The sequence below is a fragment of the Xylona heveae genome, assembly GCF_001619985.1.
Source record: "Xylona heveae TC161 unplaced genomic scaffold L228scaffold_4, whole genome shotgun sequence".
In the NCBI taxonomy this organism is placed as follows: Eukaryota; Fungi; Ascomycota; class Xylonomycetes; order Xylonales; family Xylonaceae; genus Xylona; species Xylona heveae.
The window spans coordinates 761,680-781,943 of NW_017264196.1; the positions used below are offsets into that span (position 1 = coordinate 761,680).

General features: G+C 49.0%; 6 protein-coding genes across 6 annotated transcripts; all 6 read right to left on the reverse strand.

Annotated features, from left to right (window-relative positions):
* Window positions 1–226: 226 nt before the first annotated feature.
* L228DRAFT_114595 (hypothetical protein) lies at window positions 227–2,321 on the reverse strand. Its single transcript, XM_018328934.1, has one exon. It carries the CDS (start codon window positions 2,069–2,071, stop codon window positions 251–253), a length of 1,821 nt encoding a protein of 606 aa, XP_018188915.1. The 5' UTR covers window positions 2,072–2,321; the 3' UTR covers window positions 227–250.
* A 105-nt stretch (window positions 2,322–2,426) lies between these two features.
* On the reverse strand, window positions 2,427–6,715 carry L228DRAFT_246125 (nitrite reductase). Its single transcript, XM_018332332.1, has 7 exons — window positions 6,192–6,715; window positions 5,967–6,117; window positions 5,360–5,899; window positions 4,663–5,300; window positions 4,409–4,611; window positions 3,718–4,348; window positions 2,427–3,654 (listed from the first exon to the last, which is right to left on the reverse strand). The coding sequence occupies exons 1-7, from the start codon at window positions 6,317–6,319 to the stop codon at window positions 2,619–2,621; spliced, it is 3,327 nt and encodes a 1,108-aa protein (XP_018188916.1). The 5' UTR covers window positions 6,320–6,715; the 3' UTR covers window positions 2,427–2,618.
* Window positions 6,716–7,339: 624 nt separating this feature from the next.
* On the reverse strand, window positions 7,340–10,177 carry L228DRAFT_210114 (hypothetical protein; the record flags this gene model as incomplete). The annotated part of the gene is made up of 5 exons (XM_018329839.1): window positions 7,340–8,235; window positions 8,298–9,154; window positions 9,210–9,445; window positions 9,494–9,752; window positions 9,810–10,177. The coding sequence occupies 5 exons, from the start codon at window positions 10,175–10,177 to the stop codon at window positions 7,340–7,342; spliced, it is 2,616 nt and encodes an 871-aa protein (XP_018188917.1).
* Window positions 10,178–11,127: 950 nt separating this feature from the next.
* On the reverse strand, window positions 11,128–12,927 carry L228DRAFT_114751 (Caleosin-domain-containing protein). The gene is made up of 3 exons (XM_018328935.1): window positions 12,109–12,927; window positions 11,595–11,994; window positions 11,128–11,519 (listed from the first exon to the last, which is right to left on the reverse strand). The coding sequence occupies exons 1-3, from the start codon at window positions 12,610–12,612 to the stop codon at window positions 11,377–11,379; spliced, it is 1,047 nt and encodes a 348-aa protein (XP_018188918.1). The 5' UTR covers window positions 12,613–12,927; the 3' UTR covers window positions 11,128–11,376.
* Window positions 12,928–13,777: 850 nt separating this feature from the next.
* On the reverse strand, window positions 13,778–15,926 carry L228DRAFT_246128 (HSP70-domain-containing protein). Its single transcript, XM_018332333.1, has 3 exons — window positions 15,614–15,926; window positions 15,520–15,551; window positions 13,778–15,457 (listed from the first exon to the last, which is right to left on the reverse strand). The coding sequence occupies exons 1-3, from the start codon at window positions 15,686–15,688 to the stop codon at window positions 13,975–13,977; spliced, it is 1,590 nt and encodes a 529-aa protein (XP_018188919.1). The 5' UTR covers window positions 15,689–15,926; the 3' UTR covers window positions 13,778–13,974.
* Window positions 15,927–16,497: 571 nt separating this feature from the next.
* Window positions 16,498–19,313, reverse strand: L228DRAFT_246130 (glycosyltransferase family 2 protein). The gene is made up of 3 exons (XM_018332334.1): window positions 19,134–19,313; window positions 18,462–19,086; window positions 16,498–18,400 (listed from the first exon to the last, which is right to left on the reverse strand). The coding sequence occupies exons 2-3, from the start codon at window positions 19,011–19,013 to the stop codon at window positions 16,748–16,750; spliced, it is 2,205 nt and encodes a 734-aa protein (XP_018188920.1). The 5' UTR covers window positions 19,014–19,086; window positions 19,134–19,313; the 3' UTR covers window positions 16,498–16,747.
* Between the last annotated feature and the right edge of the window lie 951 nt (window positions 19,314–20,264).

Genomic DNA, 20,264 nt, shown 5'->3' on the forward strand with positions numbered 1-20,264 from the left:
GAATCCCGAAGCCGAAGCCGAAGAAGAAGAAGCCGAAGAAGAAGAAGAAGAAGAAGAAGAAGAAGAAGAAAGGAGTAAAGGGGGGAAACAGGCCAAAAAATGCCAAAGAAAGAGGGGACGGGAATTAAAAGAAAAAAAGGCAAAAAGGAAAAAGAAAAGAAAAAAGAAAAAAAAGAGAACTAGCTCCAAATGCTCCAGTTAAAGCAGACTCTCAACAACAAACAAAGGCCTTATCAAGAACCGACGCCAGTCAAACTTTCGTAGTGTCCTTTCCTCGCGACGCCAAAGTTGCACGAAGTATGCCACCTTGGCCACTGCCATTGCCATCACCCTTACTCTCGCCATCGCCAAGGCCATTGGCAGCGTACTGTATCAATGCATGTATTAGATTCCGCGTCGCGCGTGCTGCCGCCGTAGTATCCATGCCCTCGGCAGGTTCGTTAGTGTGGTCGTCGTGAGAGCCATGCAGTCGATGGCGAGCAGGCGATGAAGATAGTGGAGTTCGCCTTGTGTGCGCGAGCGAAGACGTCTGGGAGGACGGTGTAGACGGGTGTGGAGAGTTTGGCTGCTCCACGGGACCGGAACCAGAGACAGCACGACGAGAGGGACGAGAAGTGGTAGATGATGAAGGGTACTTGGAAAAAGCAGAAGACGAAGAGGGAAAAGGAGAAGACAGTTTAATCCTCCCGTCGCTGGCAAGGACGAAGCCTGAACAGGCGATTTTGTGAATGGCTATACTCGGATGCGTGAGCGGCATGGCGAGATGGGTGGCCGTGTGAGCCGAGAGGGCGGATATGAATGGGCCTTTTGTGCGCGGTTGTGTGCTGGAAGCTAGAACGGAAGAAGGAGATGGTAGTAACGATGATGATGAAGGATGAGGAGGATGAGGAGGAGTATGGTCTGGTGAGGGTCGTTTCCGTTTGCGCGTTGATCTTGTTTCGGGTGTTGTTATAGTATTCTGGGGATTTGGTGGTGGTACGGATTGCGAGGCGGAAGAATCCTGTTGTTGCCGGGCGAGTTGCCGCCGTCCCATTTGGATGAAATTCCAAATGTCGGTTTTGGATATGGTAATGTCTAGTGTTTTCAGCAGCGGCGCGACGGGCGGCGCAAAGCGGAGAGATAGTGAAAGGTCCTTGATGGAGCGAGACGCAGCTTCGTGAGAAGGAGACTCGTTGTCGCCGCCCGTGTCCTCCTCGTGGTCTTGAGAGGCGCCAAAACCCGAATCGGACAGGAATTCTTCTATCCGCTCGCAGAGTCGATTTGATGATAGCGTAAATGGCGAAGCGCGCGTGTCGAATGCTGAAGCGAGGTACTCCAGAAAAGTCCTTCTCAGGGCAGAAGGCATGCGCGTGAGGAGAAGAGGGAGATGAGTAAAGCCTTCTGGTAAGGCTGAATGAACGCCTATCCTGTTGTTGCTGGTTTGGGCTTCTTGTGGTGGTGGCGGTGGTGATGGTGCCCTTTCGTCGCCGAGGAGTATCGCTTTATATGTTGCCCGTTCATAGCGAACTTCCACCAAGATTCCATGAATGCATGTTCTGTCCCCAGAGGTATCAGTTTGGCGCGTGTCTTGCCCAGGCGCAGGATGGGCACTTGTGTCTTGATTGCCAGTGGGGTTTCCGTTGTTGGGCTCCCCGTTGGCTTCGCCCTGTTCCTGATTTCCAGCGTCTTGCCCATTCCCCTTGGAAGCGTCCCGTCTTCTCCGCGTCCGACGTTGTTCACTAGCCCACTCCTCTTCACTACCCAGCACCGACCATGAGCAGTCGAGCAATGCGCCTGCTTTGAGCAATGTGTCGTCGTTCCCTGCAGAGGAGGATAGTCCCACTTGGACCTCGCGCAGACTGTCCCCTTTCAGGACATTGCGCAAGCGACGGGCATGTTTTGTCAACACGGCACGGTCGAAAAGCCCTGGAGGTGTTGTATTTGTGGCAGAAGATGATGGCGATGCATGATCTGTTGAGCCAGGTGCCAATTGAGGACCGGCGCCGTGGTAGAGTGGAGAGAGTATATGCGCAATAAAGGTCGTTCCGTATATTGGATACGGTTGGTATTTTGAAGGTTCTCTCGGAGCCATGCCAGAATAAAGGCGGCTGTATGGGATGGTGTTGTTAGTGCGGTAGGGCGGAAGATCGGACGGCAGTATTTAATAGCTTAGGTTATAGTTGTGCGGCGGTTTGTTGAAGGGCAATCGCAATCGCACTCAAAACAAAGTGATGTCAAAAGGGTTTCGCGTTTCGTGGGGTGCTCTCGTTAGACGCGTTTCGCGGCATGTTCAACCATTACGGGAGGATCACTATGGTTTCCACTTCTAGTCTGGTTATGGGTTACTACCCGAGTTGCATGAACGTCTCACTAAAATCTAAACCACATAACACAACTTGCAACTGTTTCACGGTTGCCAACGGCGTATTTTTACTGATTATTGTGAACTGTCTTAATTTCTAATCTAAATAGCTTGCATAGAAATGCTAAGATGCAGGTATCAAAAGTATAACATGCTAGTCCTTCAAAAAGATTTCTTCAAATGTCGCTCAAACGCGGTACCAGATAATCAGCTGGTCTATTCGCAAAACCCCATGTGCCCTATATATAATGCAATCGAAAATAATTAGAAAACGCCTTTACCAATCCAGTCCGGAGCCGCCACAGCCACCAGCGAGAATGGCTTTTGCTGCTGCCTTCTCGCCCATGCCGCCCTCCAAGTGACTCTTCTCAAAGGGTTTTCTGCCTTTGGTACCCTTGAAACGGTTGTCGAGTTTGCTGAACGGGTTTTCCGCCTCGCCGTCCTTGACCTTCCATTTCTTCGTACCAAGAACGGCATCAAGCTCTTCGACCGGAGGCAACTTGAGGTAGACCCAACCATCTTCCCTCTCCTCCACTGGGAATGTAGCAATGTTGAGGCTGTCGTCATTATTACACTTTCCGGCATCGTCGCCCTTGAGTTCATAGTTCCTCTTATGGTAGGGGCATGAAACCCAGAGTTTATCAGACGTGAGATCATCACCAAGGAGACCGTCAGAAAGAGCAAATGCGCGCTTGTGAGGGCACATTTGTTGCGTGGCATAAAAGTTGCCCTTGGCTTTGAAGATAGCCAACTGCGTATCGCCCCGCTTGATAGCTTGGGAAGAACCAGCAGGCGTATCAGGAAACTTTGACGCCTCAATCATAGGCTGCCAAGTGAGTGCGCTCCATTTAGTTCCACGGAAGTCTTCCGTTGCTGACTCCTTCGCCCAATAAGCCGGTCTTTGCTGATCTCTTTCTGAGATAATCTCAACGTTCTCTGTTCGGTCCTCGGTATTGCCGAATTGCTGGAATGCCTTCCTTCGCTCCGGATCCTTGATCGCTTCAGTCCACTCGCAGAAGTAGCTTCCCACGAGCTCCTCCATTTGCTTCTCCAGCTCAGCACAGATGCCAAGTTTGTCCTCCAGAATGACTTCACGCAGATACTTGATTCCTCCAGGCAAGTTCTCAACCCATCGAGCAGTACGCTGAAGCTTGTCGGCAGTGCGAATGTAAAATGCCAGATAGCGGTCCAAAATTTGAACCACATCATCAGGAGGAACATCCTTGGCCAGCAGCTCAGAATGACGAGGTTTGGCACCACCATTTCCGGCAACAAAGACGTTGAACCCCTTCTCGGTGGCGATGAGTCCAAAGCTATAGCACAAAGACTTGTTAGATCATGTTCGTAACGTTGTGAATTTGATTTTGGCGACTTACTCCTTGTTCTGTGCCTCAGCGCATTCTCGAACGCAGCCAGAGACACCTCCTTTAATCTTGTGCGGGGCTCTGATACTCTTATATCGTTCCTCGATGCGGATTGCCATGCCAACACTATCACCGATACCAAATCTGCACCAGGTTGTTCCAACGCAGCTCTTCACCGTCCGCAAACTCTTCGCGTAGGCATGACCACTTTCCATTCCGGCATTGACGAGTTCGGTCCAAATGGCCAGTAGATCTTGCTTCTTGGCGCCAAACATATCAATTCGCTGACCTCCCGTAATCTTGCAATACAGGCCATATTTCTTGGCAACTGTTCCAATGACAATAAGCTTCTCAGCGGTAATTTCTCCACCGGAAACTCGGGGAATGACAGAGAAGGTCCCGTTTCGCTGAATATTCGCAAGGAACTTGTCATTGGTATCTTGAAGGCCGTGGAGCGGCTTATCCATAATGTGCTGATTGAACAGAGAGGAAAGGATCGATCCGATGGTAGGCTTGCAAGCCTCGCAACCAAGTGATTCGGGGTCTTTTCCGCAATCCTTCATGACATCTGCAAAGGTCCGGAGCTTTTTGACGAAAATGATATTGAAAAGATCGGCCCGCGAATAAGCAAAATGAGGGCAAACTGTAAAACGTCAGCTCCAATTCTTCGCCGGTCCAAGTTCCAAAACTTTCTTCAACTTACGATGATTGGACACTTCTGCTCCCATGGCTTTCATTTCCTTGTTGAAAATGGTCTGGACGAGAGGCATGCATCCTCCACAGCCAGTGCCAGCCTTAGTGACAGATTTAACGTCTCCGATGCTCTTGCAGCATCCGCTCTTCACAGAATTGGCGACATCGCCCTTTGTGACATTGTGACAAGAGCATATTTGGGTATCGTCAGTGCTATGCATTGTCAGGTCAGTCTTCTTTGATACAAAAAGTCGGATGGCTTACAGATCATCCGCATCATCTTCGCCTTCTTTTTGGGCTCCCAGTATGAACTGGCTCGGCGGTACCTCCAAAGGCTTCTTGTTCTTCACCATAGGTACAAGCTTGACGTAGTCCTTGGTATCTCCAATCATCATACCACCGAGCAGGTATTTGCCATCCAGTGTAAAAAGGTACTTCTTGTACACGGCAGAGAAGGGATCTTTGTAGCTCAGGGCCTGCACAGGAGGTGGAGGAGGTCCATCTGTAATGGACTTTACCCTGTCTTCGGATTTTATTGTGCCCTCCTTTCGCCCGCCTGCCCGTTTGTTTGGAAGTTCTTTGGGTCCGTCACGATCAGCGAAAAAGTCACCGAAACTGGCAACTTCGACGCCGAGCAGCTTGAGCTTCGTGCTAAGATCTGGTCGCTTGAATGTTCGCGGGGCATGAGCCTTAGCTTGCGTTAAATTGAAGGCCAAAACGTCGGCCATTTCGACGCCTGGAGCGATGAGCCCGTAGGTTTCATTTTGCCAGCTAGCGCATTCTCCAATGGCGTAGATATCGGAGTTGGAGGTCTGAAGACCCGAGTCCACAACGATCCCGCCTCTGTCTGCTATTTTCAGGCCCGTCTTCCTAGCAAGCTCATCTCTGGATTTGATACCAATCTACCAGAAATTAGACTTCTTTGATTCCAAACGCCCTGCCTATTTGATAGAAAACTTACCGCGAACAGAATGCAGCTGCAGTCCATCGTCTCGCCGTCCTCGAATGTCACTCCAGAGACGTGGTTCTTTTCATCAACGTTGATCCTGCCTACTCTCTTGCTGAGAAGGACATCTAAGCCAAGTTTTCTGATGAGCTCAACCACCATAGAGCCAGCATCGCCATCCAGTTGTCTGCTCAGCACCCATCTATTCCTTTCAATCAACTTTACGCTGCCAAACGCTTCCAAATCCATCATAGCTTTTGCGGCCTCGAGTCCCAACAGACCACCTCCAACAACTGCTCCATTCGTTCCTTTAACATTCTCGCTGAAGGCGATCAACTTTTCCAAGTCTTCGATCGTTCTATAGACAAATACACCTTTTGCATCGTGGCCAGGTGTATGCCGAGGGAGCACTGCATCTGAACCGGTAGCCAAAACGAGAACGTCGTAAGATACTTTCTCGCCGGTGGAGGTGGCGACAACTTTCTGATCAGAATAAATCTCCGTAACCATGGTGTTGAGATGATAATTTAACGAGCCCTCTGGCATGCTTGAGTACTGAATCGGAAAAATTAGTATTTTGTTGTCCTTTTTCTGACAGGGCTAGTATGCAATCCCATCATACCCAATCTGAAGGATTCAGATACATGTTTTCCACATTTCTATGTTGGAAATATGATGTCAAACCAACACGATTGTAGGCTAAGTGAGGCTCCTCTCCAATGACAACGACATCATATTCTCGTCGTTTGGCATCCAATTTGAGCAATTTTTCGCTATTTTTGGAAAGGATCTAGTCAGTCTTGCTTCCGCCTTCATTGACTGTTTGAAGATAACGAGGTGAACGCACATGAATGCAATTCCAACCATACCAAGACCAACAACTACAACTCTTTTCCGTTGAGTCCCATCAGGAGCATTCTGCATGGTTTTCGGCAGCTCAGCCGCGCCGGGCACCTGCCATTCGCTTTGAGACATCGTCGTCCGGAGATGAGGTATCACCGGGGACAAACGTGAAGCTACCTCTCGACACAGAAATATATGTCAGGTAGCAAAACAATAAGAACACACTGGGTATCTCAAAAATCAAGCGCAGGATGAAGGAGAAAGAAGGGGGGACGAAAAGATTATCAAAGAAACGAATTGAGCTTTCCAATTAGTCTAGAATCTGCGAGGATACTACTCATAACATAACAATAAATCAGATGTGAACTTGCGGCGCCTCCGACCCTTTTCCAGCCGGAGAAACCATTTGCTCCAAATTTCTCGAGCCCGGAGCAGGGCAAAACGATCCCTGCTAGTCCTTATCATCTCCACAAGCCGATATGCATAGTACATCTTAGGCATTGTTCATGGAATACCACATGTGGTGTGGCACATCGGCCCATAAAGATGGAAAAGGTTTCTCCTCGGCGGGCGAAGGAAACAAATGTTGCGAAGAATAGCATTCCGGGCCCCACGACGTACATGGTAACTCCTCGGGGCATGGGAAGTCGGTACGCTAAGCGGGAGGGATCAGGGCGGGAGGGAAAGCGAACAATTAACTTTGACTAGATCCTGATTGGACGAATGTCATCACTGATAAGCATCTTTTATCTCACTAGTCACAACTGACAGATCGACTGTGTCAGCGCTACACAAGTCCGGAGAAGGAATCCGAGGGGGAAACTTCTCTTTACACCAACACTCCCGGCTTCATTTCTGTGGCACCCAGGCATCGTATCTCAGGCGAATGTGATTCAATGGATAAGAAGTCAAAGAAGAATAATTGAGATGATGTCATCTGTTGCTCCAATCTTTTGTCCTGTGCTCGTTACGCACTGATGCAACGCGGGAAAAAGATAACACGTGAAAGCCCCAAAAAATGATACAAATCCGTATATCCAAAAAGTGATTACAACTCGTACTCAAATAGCAAAGGAATAAAGCCCTGATATCCCAAAAAGAAGAAGATGCATGGAATGAAGCAGAATACGAGAATGCCCCAGCAGAAAATGCCTAGAAAAACAACAAGTCACTGTCCTTGTAGCCCTGTGAAATGAGGTCCGCGTGAATACTCTTCTCCAAAGCCTGCGGTCCGCAGACGAGGACCAGAGTTTCAGGATCGGGAGTACAGTGCTTTTGAATCAATTCTCCCGTAACTCTTCCCTTGAGGCCAGTCCAGCCCTCACATGCCTGAGAAAGAGTAAATATCAAATTACACCTGCCTGGATTCGCAGTAGCAATCTGCTCGAGGTCGTCCCTGCAAAGGATATCCTCAACCATCCGGTTTCCGTCAAATACAGTACAGCGTGTTCCGTCTTCTGGATCTTGCATCACAGCCCGGAAGACTTGGAAGATTGGAGTCACGCCACTACCGGCGCACACCATGACGAAGGACTTCACCGTCCTGACGACGCCATTTATCGAGCATCGTCCACGACCAAGGTATTCGAATTTTCCAATGGGTCCTTTGAACTCCACGCCATGTCCTAAAGGCAGAGAATCAAGAGCCATGGTCATCCTACCACCCTTTGCTTTGGGTGTCTCAAAGTAGATCTTGACAAGCATTTCTAGCCGTCCACTTTGGTTCATTTCCGAAATAGGTGTGTAGCTTCGTATAATAGGTTCCCGGGTGACTGGATCCCGTAATCGAACCATCAAGTGTTGACCAACAGGTAGCCCAAGCGTCTGTTCATCGTGCTCAAGCTGAAACATGAAAACCCGAGTGTCCCAGGAAATTTGCTTCTTCTCGACCAGAGCAGCTGTCGTCCAAGCACGCGACTGCAGAAATGTGCTACGTTTTTCAGCGGGACCGTCCGATTGCGCCTCTCCCTGCTCGAGAATAGTTTTCGATTTCTCGTCCAAGGAGCCAATGTGGTATTTCGGCATCATCTTCTTTGCAGTTTCGCTATCTATAGTTCATTGTCAGCACGTGGCATAGAATAAAAAAGGACACTGAAACAAAGTAACGTACGAATGGCCATGAATTCGTCTGTAGCATCCATTCCAGCAGCAGAGATGATACTTTGGGCACCGCCCGGATGCGCATCCATGAACGTTGTCCCATCAAATACGTGGCCGTTAAGGACGAACCAGGCAGACTGAGCGTTATCGTGTTTGCGCAGCTCGTCCACGGAGATAATTGTATCCACATCATCTCTCGTTAACTTAATTTCAGGGGCCGCCGCCTCTGCCGGTGTTCCAGAGTCATCCCCATCGAGCTTTTCGCCCCAGAAACCGTTCGTCAAATTGCCGCCTGCTTTCTTGACCTTTTCCATCCAACCGCCGGGTTGCAAAGCTGGCTGAGTAGGATGCTCAAATCGGAGACTATCGCCTTCCTCGGTGATGGTAACACGAAACCAAGGATTGTTCATCATACCCAAAACTGACCAGTACATATCCCTGGGCTGAGCGTTCATGCTCTCATCCATGGCTCGCACGAGAATGTCCTTGGCTCCTTTCAGCTCCTCCACTGCGACGTCCAGTGACCAGAAACACCAGCAAAATGACGTATCCCGCCAAGCCAGGTCAACCTCTCCGCCAAAAAGCGTTTGCTCATACTGACGATATCGATCTTCCGGATACTCAACGTCAGCCAGGCGCCAAGTATTTCCCTTGTCGATGGAGATTTCTGCTCGCGTGATACGGCGCCCACCACCGCTGTATGCATAACCTTTCAAACGGTACATTTGTGGAGCATTCACCAGAGAAAGGAGCTCATCATGCGCAGGATAGGCTATGACTGAGTTTACATTGAGATCATAAATGGCATATCGCTCGTCTTTCCACCATTTCGGGTTATTTGCCGCCTCATCTGGCGACACCGACATGCTAGAATCATTCGTTAGGGTTGTGAATACGCTCTCGGAAAAAGGGTGATTCGTACGGAAGAACACGATTATCATACAAATGATACCAGTTGTCGCTAGGCCCTTCGGTGATAATAAGCCGCTTAAGCCATTTTACACTTCTGCCGCCTATCTGGCCTGGTATCAGGGCGCGCAAAGGCTTGCCATGATCTGGTGGTAGAATCTCCCCATTCATTTTATGAGCCAACATTATTCCTCGTTCCGGGTCCATCACCCAGCTCAGTTTCACCGAGGTACCATAATAACCGTTTGGCTAAGTAATGTAAGCTTTTGAACCAGCAAGAGACATGGACTAGCATACCAGCTTGTCTGCGCCCTCCATACACACATATTTCGCTTTCCTTTTTGGCTTAGCAACGCGCATCAGCTCGGCCATCAGCACGCCAGTAAACAATCCCGTCGAAGTTCCAGCAGCACCCCATGAGAAACCTTTGCTTTTGCGGACTTGGTTTTGTTCCTTTCGCCTGTTGCCAGCACAGACTAAAGTGACTGGGCATGTGATTTTCTGAAAGTCTAAAAGAAGCTGCTTCAGCGTCAGTGTAAATGGGTTTTCTACGAGCCTAGAAATAGAATTAGAAGCAGAAGAAGTAGCGTATTTTCATCGGAGTTCAACATACCCTTCCACACTAAATTCCCAGTCGGGAATCTCTTCATCCGTTACGTGTGGCACGGCGCCATGATTCCGCACATAGAATAATTCAGGACTTGTCAGAAAGCCCTCATCATAGAGCGCAGAAAGTGGTGCTTCAACGTTGAAAGGATGAACTCCAGTCAGCCGAATCAGACGCGGATCTCGAGGCACATGTGCGTCAGGGGTATTTTTATCGATATCCAACACCTGGGTAGCACCTTTGGTTGGCGGCGGTAATGGAATAGAGCATGAATCATTCAGAGCAGTGTCAGAAGCATCATCTTCAGTCTCTGGAGGCGTAGGAAGCGATGTAACGGGTTTTGAGGTGACCCGCTCGTCAGAAGCTTGGCCCATTCTTTCCAAAGAAAATTAAAGAAAAAAAATTTGTACAGCAGTAAGGGTATCAAGGATTCAAAGCAATAATAGAGAAATCATGGGAACAAACAATAGCAAATAAAAATATCTATGTCCAATGTAAATTTTCACAAGAATAAATGGTCCTGTCAGATATGGAAAATCGAAAGCCTATATCACCATCGATAGATCAATCAATTTGCAGCATAGTCCCCGGAAGAGCCCCGTATGTTGTCCCTATGGGTCCACCTCCCCCAGCCAGAAGGTGGCAGTATTATCTCAGAGGTTTCGCCATGGCAGCTTCGCCCGCGTCCGCGGAGAATGAGTGCCGTCATGGAGTCAAACCATAGCACGGCCATATTCGAATCACATTGCACCGATAAGGGACATGGAAGATCTTCAAATGAGTCCCAATTTAATCCAATAGGGCTTCCCGCTGGTAGGAAGTGGAAGAGTGCAGAGCACCGAACCTGGGTAGCAGGGGAGACACGGAAAACCCTAGCCAGATCAGGTTCGTCGAATGTTCCCTTGGCTGAGTGTGCCTGTCTCCACGCTCCCGCAAACCATCGGGCGCCACTATCGGCTAGATAGCGGTTGTGGGTACAGCCGCCAATCAAAATTTTAGTTGACAGTGCGAATTTGTCTGCAACACAGTACTTCCGTTTGCTGCCGCGGAGATGTACCTCACCGTTACGCAGTTTCACCGAGGCACATCCCGACTTGTGCCGACTCCGAATGCGCTCTTCTCAACTGTCCACGAGTAGCCTGTAGAGCCATGATCATATTGGCCGGCATTTGCAATTTCAAAGGCAACTAGTCGAAAGAGATCAATTAGCATCTTCTCCATGTTCAAGCCCTCAATTGCCCTGATTTAAGCTCTCTATTTGTCGATTCTTTAAACATTCATACCCTGGCGATAAATACCTTGCCTGTCCTTACTCCAATTCCACATGCCAATATCGTTTTGATAGTTACTAAAACAGTAGGAAAGATGATCCAAGACGATTAATAAAGAGCCAATGCAAGAATAACAATTTGTCTGAGTCTCGTTCGTTTCAAACCCAAAAGCTCTGTTCATATGTTCACCAAAGCTGGGCAAAGAAACGAGAATGGTCCCCCCGATAAGATATGCCAATGAGACATTGATTCGGGGTCAAAATCGCGGAGAATAGATTAGCTCAGCCTCTCTTCCCCTATATTTACGTCGACTTCTTTTTGCCAGCTTTCTTTCTACTATACTCTTCAGCCTTTTTATGGAACAGACTGCCATCAAATGCTCCGCGAACGTCCTGTTTCCGCAAGATACCATCCTTCGGCCAAACCAGCAAATAGACTGCGAGCCCTGCAGTAATTGTGTGAGCCATTTACTGTAATTCATTTGAACAACGAGGAACCAAGTGGCAGCGAGAAGACTCACATTCGAAAAAGGCGGCGCACCAACCAAACAGATCAAATGCCATCCTCTGACCTTTGAGCGCAACCAGGAGATCTCCAATTGTTAAACCGCCCTTATTATTACGGTCATATTTGGAGAAGAAATCTTCAAACCTTTGTGCATGAAATCGGCCCTCATTATCAAAGCTCATGCTGTTACTGCCATGCTTGTCCTTGTAAAGCCTAGACGTGTAAATACGGAAGAACGGATCAGGCAGGATCCCAGACCCCGTGGGGTAGCTCAAGAACCCGTTGATCAGGTAAACGCCTATCAAGCAAAGTGGGATGCTCCAACCCCATTTGCGAAGTCCGACGTATGTATCCCATGGCCATATGACGCCATCTTTATCCGTATCCCAGTACGCAGCATGCTGCGAGACAACCTGAAAAAAAGTAACCGTCAGCAGACAAGTTCGATATAACAGGCGCAAGCGGGAGTGGAGTTGGAATGAGAGCAGTTCATGGAAATATATATGACTTTATGAGTGGTCACGTACAAGGTCGTCTTCATGCTTTCCCGCCGAACCCCTCTCATCTGTGCCCGCTGGCTTTTCGCTCGATGGCGCACCGTTCGTTCCCGGAGAACCGAACTGTGACAAGGGATTACCCTTGGTAGGGACAAATGGCCTACGTTTTTCAGTGACCGGATGTTCTTCGCGAGACACATCTGTTTCTATCCCTGAATCTTCCGGTGCTGCCGTGCTCTCGTTGGCATTGCGGCTGGCACGGGCTTCCTCTTCCGGAGGATTCTCCCGGCCAGACTCATCGGTGTAATTGTCTTTGTTATTAGTGTTGTTCTCATCAAGATCATTCCCCGAAGATGGCGATGAGGCTGCGATTGCAGCGTAGCTTGGCTGAGCTTCAGCAAAGTCAGACATTCGGCCAGTAATCACTCGAGGGTGCTGAAATTGGACTAGTAGTGCAGTTGGCTCAAAGTAAAGTAAAAATGCAAAGTAGAGCCACACGTTGAATAAAACCGAAGCAGCATCTGGTCGAGGCATGTGAAGTTAAGCAATCAATGCCGGAACATTGACCTGTACCAGCTCGAAGCATTACTCAAATTGAATCAACTTAATTGGTCAGCAATGGGTCAGTGGGGTGCACGCTGAGGGGAGACAGGATCTGGGGCATGGCAGGATGATACAGCAATGGTGAAATCAAGCTTACTTCATATAGAGAACAAGCCGCCATCGCTTCAAGCCGTTGGGTTGTCCACGCATGCAAAGTACAGGGGTATGAGGATGGATCTGCACGTGCCTTTTGACTATCCCCAACAATCAGTGGTAAAATGTGGTGGTTGCGAAGGAAAGTTAATTGCCAAACACAGTCCCCGGATTAAATGAGACGCAAAAACAAAATTTATAGAGAGAAAGGATTTCAATCTTCAGGATTGGTCTGCAAAACGCTATCGCATTGCTTGAAGAGTAATCTATCTATCTGAACAGCAAAATCTCGAATGAGCAGATCATGAGCGGTAGATAAGTCTGCTATCCTGCAAATCCGTTACATCGTCGCCTAATACCGGATTCGGCTCGATATTTTCATGTGCATCAATTCATCATTTTCAACCTTGACTATTAAGCAGGCAAAAGTATGCTGATTTTCATCCACGCAGTCATTGCGAAATCCTTTTACTGCTGGGGCTCCTCAACACCCTCAGGTTTCGCAGGCTCGGCGTCCTTCATCTCTTCGTCTTTGGGCTGCTCGGCAGCCTTCTTCTGGTCCTGTTCTGTCTTCTTCTTGGCCTCAAGCTCAGCGCGCTTCGCAGCAGCGGCCTCTTCCTGTTTCTTGAGGACGGCCTGTCTTTCCTCCTCAATCTTGTCCTGGTAACGCTGGATGATGGGGCCCGCAAGGAATCGAATGTCATCGATCTTAGCAGTATAGACAGCCTTGGTGGTATCCTCACCCTCCTCGTAGAGCCAATCCTGTAGAAGATTCGATCAGTATATGTAGGCCGGTAAATGTGCCAAGTGCGCCGACTTTACCTCGCTCTTCTCAAGCTTTTCCCTCAGCTTGGCCTTCTCGTCGTCGGATGCAAACTCAGCATATTGCTCCTCAAGCTTTCCTCGCAGCTCATAGATGAAAGATTCAAGCTCGTTCTTCTTGTCCTCGGTGTCCGCAACCAGCTTGTCCTCCATCCACATGGCGTTTTCCTTTTCAGCAAGGGCAGCAATGCCAGCCTCATTCAAAGAAGCAGTGGCCGAAACCAGAGAAAGGTCACCCTTGCGAACCTGCTTCTTGACCGTCCGAGTCTTCGGCTTAGCCTCGGCGCTCCCGTTGGCTTGATCGGTCTCCATCGCCTGTGAATTTTCAGTCAGCCATTGGTGTCCAGTTAGATTCTCACACATTTGGCAGATACGGAATTAAGCGGGCACATCTCTGGGGCAAAATAATTGATGAGTACTCACATCACCCTCCTTTTCTTCGGGGATCGGCTCTTCGACCTCAACGTCCTCAACGTAGTAACCTTGCTCAACGTTCAAGGCGCCGTGCAAGTTGAGACGAGCCTTGAGTTTGCAAATCATGAAGTCGTCCTGGGAATCGGCCTTCACGCCCTTGACAGAGAAGCGGCCAATGAAAGGATTCATCTTTCCAGGCAGCAATTCGGGCTTAGCGTACCGGGCCTCAAGATCGAAAGGCTGCTTCCGGTAGAAGGTGAGGATCTTAGTCGAAGGCATGACGTTGCCCCTGTTGAAGACGGTAAGGCTGGTGTCCTCGTCGGGGATATCAGGAGACTTCTCCCAGGTGAACTCGATGGGGTAGTTGACAATGTCGTGAACGGCAAAGTCGCGGACACGGAAGATAGGAGAGAGGATAGCACAGCTGAATGCGGCACCACGGGCAATAGCCTCATCCTGGTTGTTGGTGAACGAGAGCTGCTTGCCGAAGAAGTCCTGGATGATAGCCTTGAGGGCAGGAACACGAGTGCAGCCACCGACCAACTCAATGGCGTCAATGTCCTCAACCTTCAGCTTGGCGTCGGCGAGAGCCTGCTCGAGAGGGACATGGGCACGGTCAAGGAGCGGCTTGCAGAGCTGCTCAAGCTCCTCCCGCTTCAAGAAGCTGTTCACGTCAACATCGTTCATGCACGACTCGACATTGATGGGCGCGCTGGCGTTGGCGGAGAGCACCTTCTTGAGCTTCTCGACCGCAGCAATGACACGCATGAGCGCCTTCTGGTTGCTCTTGATATCGATCTTGTACTTCTCCTTGAACTCCTCAGCGAAGTGGTCGACAAGCGCCTTGTCGAAGTTTCGGCCACCAAAGTGGCGGTCCCAGGCGGTTGAGCGAACATTGAGCTCACCCTTCTTGAACTCTACAATCGAACAAGAATAGTCACTGTGACCAATGTCGACGAATGCAACTCTTCGAGGCTTCTCCTCGGCAGTGGGAAGATCAAGCTTCGTGATACCGTAGCCCAAAGCAGTAGCGGTAGTGTCGTTGATCAATCTCAAGAGCTTCAAGCCAGCGATTTCAGAAGCATCGAGCAAGCTTCTCCGCTGGACGTCGGTAAACCACGGCGGCACGCTCATCACAATGTCGGAGACTGGTAACTTGAGCTCGGCAGAGGCTGTGGCTTTGATCTTGCTCAGGAACATGGCGATGAGCTGGGTAGCGGTGAACTTCTCCTTCTTGCCCAGGTAGGACACTTCCGCGCCCACCTGGCCATCGACCTCGACCAGCAAGGCCGAAACGAAGTCCTGCTCAAGTGCGACATCGGGGTCACTCAATGAGCGGCCAGCAAGTCGCTTCAGCGAGGCAACAGTGTTCTTAAGGTTTGAGATTTCTTGTGTCTTAGCACCCTCGCCGAGGTATCTAGCCTTGGGACCAAATGCAACCAGCGAACTATAATAAATGTTAGCTATAGATCTCATAGACGTTCGAGGAATTGGCGCTCGGGAGCATACGGTGTAGATCGATTAGAGACTTCGTTGGTAATCTACCTTAAGAGTCAGCGGACTGGCAAACCAGCGAAAACATGACAATAATGTCGAGACATACCACATCGACACCTCGGTTCCTTGCAACAGCAATGACGGTGTTCTGCGTACCAAGATCAATTCCGACGACGCTCATCTTCAACTGATACTGAATCGGATAATCAAATTATTGTCTTTGAAGGAGAGAGGTGGGGGGGAAGCGGGTATCCCGTGCGAAGAAAAAGTTGTGCGCGACGAAAAAGAAACGCTCTCTACCGCTTCGTCTCGTTATCCTCTGAAAGGTGGAGAAGTGGTATGGCTTGTGACGAGTGTTCAGAGAAGGAGTTGAATGATCTAGGCTTTGTTGGTGGGGTGGTTGATGTTGCGCGTGGCAGAACACTCGTCTAAAGACTTGCCTCGTCGCAAATTTCTGACCGAACTTTCCAGCGCACACCAGAACCAGCACCGATTTCCGTCCAAGCTTTACCATGTTAGGAAAGGCCATTTTCACCGCATCCTCTCACTTTAACTTGTACGGCAAATCTTAGCATCGGATTAACCTCGAAGCGAGCAAAAAAAAATTCCTTTCACTCGACAAGGCAAATTTATGTCCCCCGTGCCTTAACTGATACTTCGTTCACCTCAATAATTCATGGTTATGCGCCGTCAACAGCCATTTGCATCTGCGGTTAACCTTACTCATCCGTTGCCGTTGGCCCCCCTCCCTTTGGACCACCCGTCGTGCCGCAGCCCACTTTTTCAGTGCCCCTGTAACGTCATTTCACGTATTGATGCAATCGAACTTTAGGGCTAGTTTTCCTACGAGTACATTCAGAATAATAGCTTCAGTGCGTCAAAGGAATATCAGTCACTTGATGCAATAGATGATTTGAATTTTTAAATTTGAAGACAAGACCTTCATAATTTCATTAGGCGTTCAATACTACATATCCTGACGTTTCAGGAGCCAAATACAGCCGCAGTAATTAAGAGACGCCTGTGGAAGATAGTAAAGGTCAATCAGAAAGAAAGAAATTCCTGTGCCATTATGGATGCTTGCTGAAGAAGATCGCTTTTCCTGCCTTCATATACGACAAAGCTCAACACATTTCGTGCGCGTGCAGTTCCTTGCTATTGATTAAGACGCGAATGGTTTGTTCCCATTAGATGTGAAGTTGTCCTGGCGATAATCCTTCCCTTGCATCTCCATCAGCTCTTAAATCCCGGCAGGCCCGGATTTCGATAGGCGGCGACCTCTGGGCTGCGTGTCTTCAGAAGAATCTGGGACGCCACTTGACATCGTCGATCTACCAAAGGCGGGCTGACTGTGAGTTTGAGATTCAATGTCGATTCTGTCGGTGGACGCAATCCTCATAAAGCCCAAACGAGTCAGGCGGCTGAGTCTGCTTGCATGTCGTCCAGTAACTGGGACTCCCTCAGAAAGACCGTGCGCTGGAGTGGACAGCATTTCTGACAAAGTTTGTGCATTGTTCCCGGTTCTCATGCCTGCGGTAGCATTGTAGACGGCTCCATTATCTGCTTCGCCCTGCACTGGAGTAGAAATGAGCTCGGGATCGAGTGCTCGATGCTTAGTGGTTTCCATTTCATCCGAGTCAGAGACTTGGCCGGCCATGTCCTTGGTATGAGAGAGGTCAGAGTGCTCTTCCTTTTCATTCAGATCTGCTTTTGCCAAGAGGTTCTCCCTCGCGTTCATCAGACCAACGATGCTCTCCACGCGTCGCGGCAAGGAGATTGGGACATCGTCTGAATCTACACTCATCTCCGAAGGAGCTGATACGTTCTCCGGATGCATTGGAAGTTGTGACACATTTGAGTGTTCATTATCCCACTCGTGAAGGCTGAGACCATCCCCGCCATCCTCCTGGTAATCGGGCTCAGAGGGAGACTCCGTTGAGGTAAATCTGCCATTGATCGAATCAGGAGGTTGCAGCGGGAGTTTTCCGGATCGTTTCCTCAAGACGGTTGGCGCGCTGAAGCTTTCGGGAACAATGTTTAGGTCGTTGCCGCTGGCTTCCGCATGCTCGATGGCTTGCTGTGGTGTAGTGTTTTCGTCGGCCGTTGCTGCATCAGCGCGGGGACCACCCCAAGTCCGCTGACCCGCAGTACAGATCCCATAAACCATGTAGATCCAATTGAAGATTGGGTTGAGGAGGAACATGAGAGGATAAAGCCACACTTTGTAACGGCCCAGCATCCCTCCAAAGTAGATCATCAAGAGCCAGTTGAGCCCGAGGGAGATTGCAATAAAACCAACCGGGACATTTGAGATCTTGTTCGAGGTAGTGGCAAGAGAAATTACCATTAGGAAGAATAACAACGCAGTGGTACGAATCGTATTCTGCATGAGTCTCACAAGAATAAGAGCAGGGTATCGCTTGAAGATACGTATGTCGGTCATCATGCAAGCCTCATTCGTGATGAAGCCGAGAAACCATCTGCGGCGTTGCTTGATCAAGCTCTTAAACGTCTGAACTGCTTCGGTCTTACAGAACGCTCCCGGGCACATTTTGATCTGATGGCTTCGCTGTGCTCCGACCATGAGAAGATGCGTTAGCCATCTGTCCTCTCCGAGGTGTGTCTTGCCAAAATCGAAAATGTCCTTGCAGTTTTCAACATGGTCCGAGAAATATTCCTTGGAAAGTTTTCGAAGTGCTGAGAATCGTATGCAAGTGAGCGCGCCGGGCAGACAAGTAACTGAGCCGCAGCAGGATTCTACACATCTCTCAAATAGCTGCCCATGGATATATTCCATATCTTGAAGTAGCGTAATTAGAGAGTTCTTTCCCGTGGTAGAAGTAATGACGCCGGTCATTGCCAGCAGCTTTTTCTTGCCGCCAGGCTTTAATTCCTTTTGTCCCAAAATATTAGTTTCCCTCTTGCTACACAAGAAATCCTGGTAACCTCCTTACCATTTCATACATGAAATTCTGAATACAGACATCGTTAAGTATGCAATCTGAATCGATAAATAACACAAATAAGTCATCGCGTTGTGCCGCGTATTCGCCGTACATCTTCTCCGCAAGCTGAAACGTGAGCTTCTGACAATGCCGTTTGCCTCCATGAGGAAACTTGGAGACGGTGATTCTCACACCATTGCGAACAATGTCAATGGCTCCCGGGTATTTGCTAATAGAAGCTGGTATGTCAAGCCTTTCGAGCGTTTTGGCGTAGGAATCTTTTTCTTGTTCGCCATCAAAGGAAAGAAAGATGTGAAGACAAGGTGTGGGATAATCGCACTCAACAATAGAGTCGATTGCCGTAAGAAGAACATCAAGTTGTTCATTGTAACAAGGCATGAAAATGATGACTTTGGGTGCAGTGTGTTCATTTAACACGATATTTGCCAACTTCTTTCGGCCTAAGGAGTGTATGACATGGGAGTAAACGGCTAGCATCCAGGGGAGCATCAACAAAGCTGCAAAGGTCCAAAAGGCGAACCACTGGAAAAACCAAACCATTCTTTCGGGAAAGTATTGTACAATCCGAGAAGGCAACGGCAGGGTAACCAGCATGACGGGCAGGAACGCCAATCTGGAGATGGTTAATTAAGCACGCCTCGAGGAGAAGACAACGCGTACCTGAGAATAGAAAAAGAGCAAATGTTTACAACTGCAAGGAGCTGCGTTGACGCGCATTCCGCTTTCTTATACACCTGGTACAGGCAATAAACAAATGCAGCCAGCCACATAAACCATTCTGCGAAAGCACACAACAGTAAGACTCCCATGAATGCGACATTCAGGATCTGCAGTTATCACACATTAGGCGGGAGGTCGTTCAATTATCAGAGAGGAGCTTCACACTTACATCGGCAACCGGCCAAGGGGCGGTGATGGGCGGTATCCCATCATCGTTTCTACCCATCGTAGCTCAGGCCTGACGTCCAGGCTGAAGCCTCGACGATTTGCGGTGAGTTCAGATGCGGCGAGAAGAGCATAGGTTTTGTTTGTAAAGATAAGAGGTCTAATCAACTCCAATAAAGCTCCGGTGTGCAGCAATGCTGCTTGCCGGCCACGCCGGTTGAAAGGTTGAGTTGGGACGCGCAGAAGAGTAAGAATCTCCTAGCCTCAGGATGAAGGATGGAGCGCCTGAATGAGAAGGCTTTCTGGGATAAAAGGAAGCTTTGTGGGATCAAAGTAGGCGAGGATGAATTCGAGAAAAAAAAAACAAGAGTAAAAAAGAGTGATGATGCGTGATTCATTCCACTAAAAGTCTCGGCATCAATTGCGGGAATACATCCCGTTAGTTGGTGAGCTCTTGCATCTTAACGGCCGCCTTCTTCAGCAGTACCCTTCTTTCGTGCGTAGTGATTCTCTTTCAGCGCGGTTCTGTCATCTTAGGAGAACTCGGATTTCGATCTGTGATCGCAATTGAAGAAGTATAAATGAACGTAATTCTTGTAAGGGATTTCATAATGAGGGATATGGGATTACAAGGGATCGGATAGGCACAAGGAAAGCTGCATTATGCAGTCCGATGCTGTGCAACATGACGGATTGAGCTGGTAACTGGGAGATATTATACCAGGCAGAAATTGCTGAGGGGCACCTGCCTGTTGGCATTGCATACGCTTGGGAGAAGGCCATATCCCTGCGGTGATTCATAGCAAATCTACCAAAGCAAATGCATCAGGGAGCGAGCGCCTTCCTGGAAGGCAATCAAAAGATTCAACTTCCCTTCTGCTTGGAATTTGCATATTTCCCCGCCAC